Here is an 8411-nt window from a genome sequence, read left to right as displayed (position 1 = left end):
TGGGCCCAGAGAGATGGGGGTGGGGTGGGAGGAGCCCTAGGGACTCTTCTCTGCCTGCTGGGTGGAGTGCCCGTCTTGCTCCCTTACCGCCCAGCCTCCGGCCCGGCTCCCGCCTCTCCCTGTAGCGCCCACCTGCTTCTGTGGTGGCTCGCAGCCTCGTGTGTCTTCAGACTTTGGGCAGATAGTGACGATGGTCAGGTGGGGCTGAACCTGAGCCATGTAAGTTGTTAGTCGTCCGTGTCCTGCAAGATGGCAGCCATGCTGTTTCAGAATGTGATGGATATTAAGAGCCAGAAACACAGATTTTCATTTGAAGTCTCGAATTTAAATAAAACAACAAAGCAGAATAACGTGCAAGTCAGAGCACGGGGTCTGTGTGGGACTCGGGCCAGGCTTCAGAGGGGGCATGGGCAGATCTTGTCCTGCTCTGGTTGTTTCACCCTTGGGAGCTTGTCCTATAGGAGGTGGAGCCAGGCCTTGTTGCTGGGTAATAAGGTTCTTTGTGCTTTTCCATGGCAGCGTCTGCCTCCATTCGGTTCCAGTGGGGGCTCAACAAGGTGGCCCGGGGGCCTGTTGGAGCTGGGCCCTCCTGTGGCCCCCCCAGCACACTCAGGGGAGGGCTGGCCATGGTATGCATCCTGGATCCTGGGAAGTTGTGGGGGCTGAAGCAGATGGGCAAAGGGGCCAGGGCGTCCCTCTAGCCAGCCCTCCCCTGCTCTGGTTGATGGGAGAAGGGCCTTTTGTTTACCAAGACAAAGAAGAGATTGAAAAGTTTCTAAGGGGCTGGAAGGGGGTTGGCATTGATTACCATGGTGACAGCCTGCTCTAGAGTCACAGCCCCTGGTTCTCAGGGCCTCTGTCCCACTAAAGAGAACCGGGCTTGAGGCCAGCTGGGAGGGCGGAGAGGACAAGCTTCAGGGGCCAGACTGGGTCACCAGAGTCGGGGCCTCCAGGCACCTTCTGCCCTTTGACCCTGTGCAGGAAACCCAGTACTTGGGCTCGTCAGGATGGTGGTTCTTGGGGTTTGGGTCAGCTGGCCCCTTCCTGCCTCCTTCATGCCTCTGTCCTTGCTCATCACATCTGCATTGGGGATCTGCCTCCTCCGCCGTCCCTCCTAAGGCTGTGTGTTGGGAGTTGCAGAACATCCCCTCTGGAGGGGGCTGGCGGTGGTCTGTCCTTGCAGTTGCTGGGTAGCCCCAGGCCCTCTGAACCCGTGGGCAGGCAGGTGTGATCTGATCCCTGAGACACACACTCTTTGGTCCTGTGACTGTGTTTTTCTTTTTGCTCGCATGGCTGTATTCTTTACCCTGCAAACAGCTTACAAATGAATTTTGACAGAAGGAATGTAAACTTAATCCTAGTTACATTGGATTTGTCTGCAGCGGGCTGTGCCTGCTTTATCCCCATCCCCCAGAATATCTTCTGGTCCCCATGCTCGCCTGGGTAGGGTGCTGGCAGGTCCACTTTTCCTCTGTGGCTTGTCTGCTCCTGGCTTCTCTTCCCAGGGGGCTAAGCACAGCCCAGGGAGGAGTTTGGTGGAGGTTGGGTGGAGCCCTCCTCTGGGCTGTTGTGGCCTGGGAGAGCAGCTCCAGGTTCTCAACAGTGTGCAGAGATGGGGGATGGGGCGCTGCATGGAGGTGTGCTGGGAGGGAGGTCCTTTCCCTTACTGATCCCTGGAACTCCGCCCAAGCAGGGACGCTGAGTCTGTGACCCTGGCTGGGGCTGCGGGAAGGTGTGGGGGCAGGGGTGGACGCCAGGTAGTCCGGGAATGAGGAGTCCCTGCACATCCAGAGAACGAACCATGGCCCCTTTTCCTTATAAAGGATGGCCAGGGCCAGCTCTCTTGCATGGCAGGGGACTGAGGTTCTGGGGTCAGGTTTGCTACAAGAGCTGGGCCCCTTCTACTACTTGCTGCCTGTCTTCATAGCTCCTGAGGAGGCCATTGTGGCCTGGGCCCTGCAGCTGCTCTGGGTTGTCCCAAGGCCCCCAAGGTACCTGCCTTCCTCAGTGGCATGGGTCTTGAGAGAGACAGGCCTAGGGACAGCCACAGGGATGGCAGAAAGGCAGACCTGACTGTCCCTAGGAATGGGCTGGGCTGGAGGCCTTGTGCAGTTGTAGGGGGAGACGGGTGGGGTGGGGTTCCTGGGGCCATATGAGGGAGGTCTTGAGCTTGTTCTTAATGACTTCCCTGCTCACCACCACCAGGGGACAGACTCCATCAAGATGGAGAACGGGCAGAGCACAGCCGCGAAGCTGGGACTGCCTCCTCTGACGCCCGAGCAGCAAGAGGCCCTCCAGAAGGTGAGAGTGTACCTCCTGGGGAATTGTGGGCATGGAGGGGGGGCAGTCGGCGGAGGAAGGCGCATCTCCCCACAGACCGGGCCCCCCAGTGCTCCTCACCGCCTTCTCCCGCAGGCCAAGAAGTACGCCATGGAGCAGAGCATCAAGAGCGTGCTGGTGAAGCAGACCATCGCGCACCAGCAGCAGCAGCTCACCAACCTGCAGGTGAGCCGCCAGGGCCCCACCCTCTGGCCTGGCGCTGGCTCTGCTGGAGGCCGCCCCACCCGCCTGGGCCGGGGAGCCTCCGCTGCCCCTCCCCGCCACCTCCACCTCCTCTTCCTTCTCTTCCTCCTCCTGTGCCTTTGGCCATCCCCACAAGGTGTTGTGGTTCTGTTTCTCAAGGACTCATTCTTGGGACGCCCAGGTTCCTCCGTGAGGCAGGAGTGGCCCAGCCTTACCCAGCTGCTGAGTGCCCATGGCCCCCTCCCCGCCCTTTCGCTGTAGCTGTGCCCGCACCCTGAGTTGGCTCCTCCTCTTGGACTTGAAATTGTCGCCTCAGGTCGCCTCTGCACCCATGTGGTGGTGCAGCATGTAGGGGCGTTCCTCCCTATCCCCACGGCCTCGGATAAGAGCCGTCAGGCCCCGACCCCTGCAGTGAGTCCACACCACCTGAACTGGGGTCCAGGACAGAGAGGACAGGCTGGGGGCGCCTCCAGCAGCACCCTGCTCTAGCCCTGTGGCCAGAAGCAGCAATGGCTGTGGGGAAGAGGCCAGGGCGAGGCTGACAGGTGCCTGGGCCTCGAGCCCCCCGCCCCCTGCCCAGCCCTCAGGAGATGCCCTGGCTCTTCACTGTGCTCCATCTGCACCCTCCTCCTCCTCCTCCTCCTCCTTCTGCTCCTCCTCCTCCTCCCCTTCCTTCCCTCCTCCCCCTCCCTTCCTTCTGCCCCGCCGGCCAGGCTGTGGGGCGGGGCACCTGGGGCTCTGAGGCCCCCCTGGGCAGGTGCCGGCGGCTGGCCAGTTGGCTGGCAGTTTGGGAAGGCAGGCGGACCTCCCTGGCAGGGCGGGGACTCCGGGCCTTGCCGCTGTCTGAGTGAGGTGTGACAAGAGCGGGAGACTGCTCGGCTCCAACAGACTGAACTCTGTCTTTACTGTCTTTCAGATGGCAGCAGTGACAATGGGCTTTGGAGATCCTCTCTCACCTTTGCAATCGGTCAATAGAAATGCTCACTTCTTCCGGGGCTCATGTCCTTAGTCAGGGCTAGAGGGGGGCAGTGCAGCCCGCGTGCTGGGGACCTTGCTCCCCTAGCCGGCCCTGCCCGCCAGCTCGGGACGAGCGCAGCAGAGCGCCCGGCGTGGCGGGGCCAGTGGTGTGGGCGGGCACCCACCCGGGACCGCCCCTGGGGAGGCCTCCATCTGCTCTGAGGTCCCGCCTTAAAACTAACCGGCCAGGTAACTGCAGAGGGCAGCAGGCCAGGAGGGTAGCTGCCCACGCCAGGCCCACCTGCACCCCTGTCGCCCTCACGCACAAGGCACAGCGCCTGGGCCTCCAGCTCTGCCAGTCTCCAGGCTGCCTGGGCTCCTGGGTCGGGGTCAGGCCCCCGAGGAGAGAAGAGTCCTAACTCACGGCCCCATCAGACCCTGGAGGGAGGATGGATGGATGGGGTGGGGGGCTGGGGGGTCCCAAGCAAGCAGCAGAGGGAAGGGCAAGGACTTGGTCCTCTGGGCCTGGCTGTCAGCAAGGTGTAGGGGCCATGCAGGCAGGGGCTGGGCTGAGCCCAGAGTGGGCCAGGGAGGAGGCAGAGGCGGTAGCTGAGACCTTGGCTGCCGTGGGCGGAGGAGTCTGGGAAGGAGATGCTCCTCCATCCCCCAGAGGCAAGCTGAGGAGGAGGCCAGGCCCCGCTCCAGGAAGTCTGAGGGGGAAACGTGGCTCTTTCCTGGGGGTCATCCCTGAGTGTGCTGCTCTAACAGGGGAGATGTGGCCCCGTTTTTGAGGGCCAGACAGACCCAGTGTTCTCTCTGGAAAGCAGCTGTCTGTGGGGAGATGTAAGGGAGAGGGCTCTTGGCCCACCTTTTGGGAAGCCCACACTGAAGAGGAGACGTACTCCTATCTTGGGGAATTTTGACCCGAGGGGTAGATGGTTTCATGTTGGGGGGCCTGGTGCAAGAGGGGACATAGTTCCACCTTTGGTGGTCCTTGGTCTCAGCAGGGGCCTGAGGCCTACTTGTCGGGAGCCCAGTTTGAGGAGGGCAGTCCCATTTGGGGGGGAGGATTCCTAGTTTGGGGGATATGTGGACCTTATTTTTAGGTTCCTCTCTGAGGGAGGGGAAGGCCTGGTCTATACACTAGGCCAGCTGGTGTCTAAAGAGGGAAACTGGTCTCCAGTTATGGGGGCCCTTTGAGGGTGAGGGGAGCCCCGGTTCATGGAGAAGCTAGAGCCAGGGCCCTGTCTTTGCCTGTCCTGGGCCTATGGTGTCTTCCCCGGGGCTCAGTTCCTCCTGGTGGCCCACTGCGTGTGGCTGTGGGAACCCCCCTGCCTAGCACATCGTGTAGAGGTGGCAGGGGTGGGAAGCCCATCCCTGAGGGCGTGGAGAGGTCCCTTGGCCCAAGCTGGCCCCAGTGCAGGGGCAGTGTTTGCCCAAGCAGAGCTCTGGGCCTGCTGGGCTTGTTATCTCCCTGCTCCAGGGAGCCCTGGGGCTTCTCTTTTTGGCAGCTCTGCCACCTTCTGATGTTCCTGGGGGCTGGGTCTTGTGGCTGCAGATGTGAGCTCCAGCCAGCCCTTTTTTGTCAGGTGTTCAACACACTGGGGGGCTTGCAAAATGCTAAGGCCCTACCTGAGTTGGCCCTGCATGAGCAGCTGCTCTTTGTTCTCTCTCCAGGGAGCCCCCATCTGGGCTCCTGACCTCCTCCCCTGGGCTCTCTTCTGGGCAGTAGCTGCCCTATCTTCTGCCCCCTCTCTTGCCTCCACACTAGTGGGTCCCTCCAGCTTGGATGGCTTCCCCTTCCCTCTTCCGTCGGAGCACTTGACCAGGACCCTAGGAGGATCTTCCAGCCCAGCTTGGGGTACCTGGCCCCCAGACTGGAAGGTGGGCAGGGTGGGAGGGCGTGCAGCCCTGCCTCCCGACCGCCTGTCAGCTTTGCTGCCAGTCTGCCCAGGACCTGGATGGGCCGGGGTGCGTCCATGTCCTGCCTTTGGGCCTGGCCTTCCTTCCTGGGGGTAGGGTCCTGTTGACCCCTGCTACCCTGACTACAGGAGCGGAGCCTGCACCGTGCTGCCGCATGGGGAGCCCTCCCCACAGCGGAGCTGGGTAGGTGGGCCAGGAGGGGAGTGGGCTGCTCAGCCTCTTGCCACCCCCTCACAAGCCAGTGGCTCTCTCTCCCCTTGTGTCCTGCTCCAGATGGCAGCTCAGCGGCAACGGGCACTGGCCATCATGTGCCGGGTCTACGTGGGTTCCATCTACTATGAGCTTGGGGAGGACACCATTCGCCAGGCTTTTGCTCCCTTTGGACCCATCAAGAGCATTGACATGTCCTGGGACTCTGTCACCATGAAGCACAAGGTGGGCTTTAGTCTGCCCCTCCCCACCCCCCACCCTCCCCACCTTGGGCTCTGTTGGCCTCACGGCACGTTCCTGCACCCAGGGCTTTGCCTTTGTGGAGTATGAGGTCCCAGAAGCCGCACAGCTCGCCTTGGAGCAGATGAACTCGGTGATGCTAGGAGGCAGGAACATTAAGGTGAGGGCAAGGCGGTGGGCCTCAGGGCTGGCACATCAGTGTGCTCTGTTCAGTCAGCCGGCTGATGCAGAGCAGCCTGTCCAGAAGCCTGAAGGCTGACGTGGCCAGGCCTGTGCTGACTGGGGGCTTGTGCCCTGCCTCTCTCCCAGGTGGGCCGACCCAGCAACATAGGGCAGGCCCAGCCTATCATAGACCAGCTGGCTGAGGAGGCGCGAGCTTTCAACCGCATCTATGTGGCTTCCGTGCACCAGGACCTTTCAGATGATGACATCAAGAGCGTATTTGAGGCCTTTGGCAAGATCAAATCTTGCACGCTCGCCCGGGACCCTACAACTGGCAAGCACAAAGGTTATGGTTTCATTGGTGAGTTCGGAGAGACTGGTGAGGGCGGGGCCCACCTGGCACGGTGGCTGACCCTCACTGCTGTTCCTGCCCTGCAGAGTATGAGAAGGCCCAGTCGTCCCAGGATGCCGTGTCTTCCATGAACCTCTTTGATCTGGGTGGCCAGTACTTGCGAGTGGGCAAGGCTGTCACCCCCCCGATGCCTCTGCTTACACCTGCCACACCTGGGGGCCTCCCACCTGCTGCTGCTGTGGCTGCAGCTGCAGCCACAGCCAAGATCACAGCTCAGGTGAGGGCGGGTCCGGTCGCATAGTTCACTTGGTGGGGACAGCTCCTCCCTCCCTCATCCTCTGGGGGTTGGCTCTTTGTGTGGTCTTGAGCGGAGGCAGCCAGATTGGGGACTGAGTGTGGTGGCCTTCTGGGTTGCAGGAAGCAGTGGCTGGAGCAGCGGTGCTGGGTACCCTGGCCACGCCTGGACTGGTGTCCCCTGCACTGACTCTGGCCCAGCCTCTGGGGGCTTTGCCCCAGGCTGTCATGGCTGCCCAGGCCCCAGGAGTCATCACAGGTGAGCCTGGGTGGGTCAGGCCTTCCCTCCTTCCCCTGCCAGTCCTCTGGGCATAGCCCTCTGCGCCCCAGGTAAGACATTGCTCAGTCACAGCTGAGTGGTGCTGGGGCACCTTCCTGGGAAGGGCAGAGATGGGGGGAGTGTGACTTCTGGACCTGGTGGGTTTGCTGCAGGTGTGACCCCAGCCCGGCCTCCCATTCCGGTCACCATCCCCTCTGTGGGAGTGGTAAACCCCATCCTGGCCAGCCCTCCAACGCTGGGTCTCCTGGAGCCCAAGAAGGAGAAGGAAGAGGAGGAGCTGTTTCCCGAGTCAGAGCGGCCAGAGATGCTGAGTGAGCAGGAGCACATGAGCATCTCGGGCAGCAGCGCCCGCCACATGGTGATGCAGAAGCTGCTCCGCAAGCAGGAGGTGCGCAGCCGCCGGGGCCAGTGGGGGCGGCAGGGGGTGAGGGGAGTGGTCCAGCCAGCCATAACTCAGCTGTCCCCTCCCCCACACAGTCCACAGTGATGGTTCTGCGCAACATGGTGGACCCCAAGGACATCGACGACGACCTGGAGGGGGAGGTGACCGAGGAGTGTGGCAAGTTTGGTGCTGTCAACCGCGTCATCATCTACCAGGAGAAGCAGGGCGAGGAGGAGGATGCGGAGATTATCGTCAAGATTTTTGTGGAGTTTTCCATAGCCTCCGAGACTCACAAGGCTATCCAGGCCCTCAATGGGCGCTGGTTTGCTGGCCGCAAGGTGGTGGCTGAAGTGTATGACCAGGAGCGTTTTGATAACAGTGACCTTTCTGCGTGACCTTGGCCCGGTTGCCTGGACTTGCACTTGCTCCTTGTTTCCTCTGGGTTTTCTAGTGATGTGTTGGGGTCTCAGGCCCAGCCGCCCGCGGGGGGATAAAGGTGCAGATGCCGTTGGCCCTCGACATCCCTGTGTGGCAGTGGTCCTGTGCTTCTGGGCTCCCGGGGGCCGGAGCAAGGGGGGAGGGCCGGCCGCAGAGTGCGCAGGGGCTCCCCTGCCGCCGGGGGAGGGCGGGGGGCAACCCACCCCACCCCTCCCCGGTATCACCTGTTCCCGCCGAGTGCTGGGAGAGGCTTGTAGATGAAGCGGGTTGGGGGGCGGCTGGCCGGCCGCGGTGGGGGTCGCGGGGCCGACCCTAGGGAGGGGGCCGAGGCGGAGGGGGCCCCAGGAAGCCTCTGGACAGCCCGCGAGAGCCCGGTTCTTACGCAGACTTCATGTCCCATCGTGCGTTGCGCCCGCGGACGGAGCGGAGCTTCCCGGCAGGCTGTGCGCGGGGCCGCTACGGGTTCTCGGAGGCGCCGGCACCGCGGGGCCTTGTGGGGGTTGCAGTTCCCGGCCGCGATGGGCGGCGAGGGCGGGCCTCGGCTTCCCGGCGGGCTGCGCGGCGGCCGGCGGTTGTCGGCGGGGCAGTCCGGCGGGCAGCGGCGGCTGTTCCGGCTGCGGCACAGCGGCGGACGAGCGGGCTGGCCGGGA

The 8411-nt window shown here is 62.8% G+C and overlaps 1 protein-coding gene across 2 annotated transcripts in view; it reads left to right on the top strand.

The window, feature by feature from the left end:
- PUF60 (poly(U) binding splicing factor 60) overlaps positions 1-7842 on the top strand; it is a 12448-nt gene extending 4606 nt beyond the window's left edge. The window contains exons 2-11 of one of the 2 annotated variants that reach the window (XM_081816683.1): positions 2206-2301; positions 2416-2505; positions 3440-3490; positions 5677-5838; positions 5921-6013; positions 6163-6376; positions 6454-6644; positions 6785-6920; positions 7094-7329; positions 7419-7842. In XM_081816683.1, coding sequence (XP_081672809.1) covers positions 2206-2301; positions 2416-2505; positions 3440-3490; positions 5677-5838; positions 5921-6013; positions 6163-6376; positions 6454-6644; positions 6785-6920; positions 7094-7329; positions 7419-7718 — 1569 coding nt within the window. In that variant the 3' untranslated portion in view covers positions 7719-7842. The remainder of the gene's footprint in view (positions 1-2205; positions 2302-2415; positions 2506-3439; positions 3491-5676; positions 5839-5920; positions 6014-6162; positions 6377-6453; positions 6645-6784; positions 6921-7093; positions 7330-7418) is intronic. The other variant, XM_081816682.1, reaches the window with a different exon arrangement.
- The last annotated feature ends 569 nt before the right edge of the window (positions 7843-8411 follow it).

The sequence above is a fragment of the Leptonychotes weddellii genome, chromosome 4 (genome assembly GCF_054177405.1).
Source record: "Leptonychotes weddellii isolate Sample4059 chromosome 4, ASM5417740v2, whole genome shotgun sequence".
NCBI classification, from domain to species: domain Eukaryota; kingdom Metazoa; phylum Chordata; class Mammalia; order Carnivora; family Phocidae; genus Leptonychotes; species Leptonychotes weddellii.
Note: the sequence above shows the minus strand (reverse complement) of the source record. Positions and strands in the feature narration are given on the sequence as shown.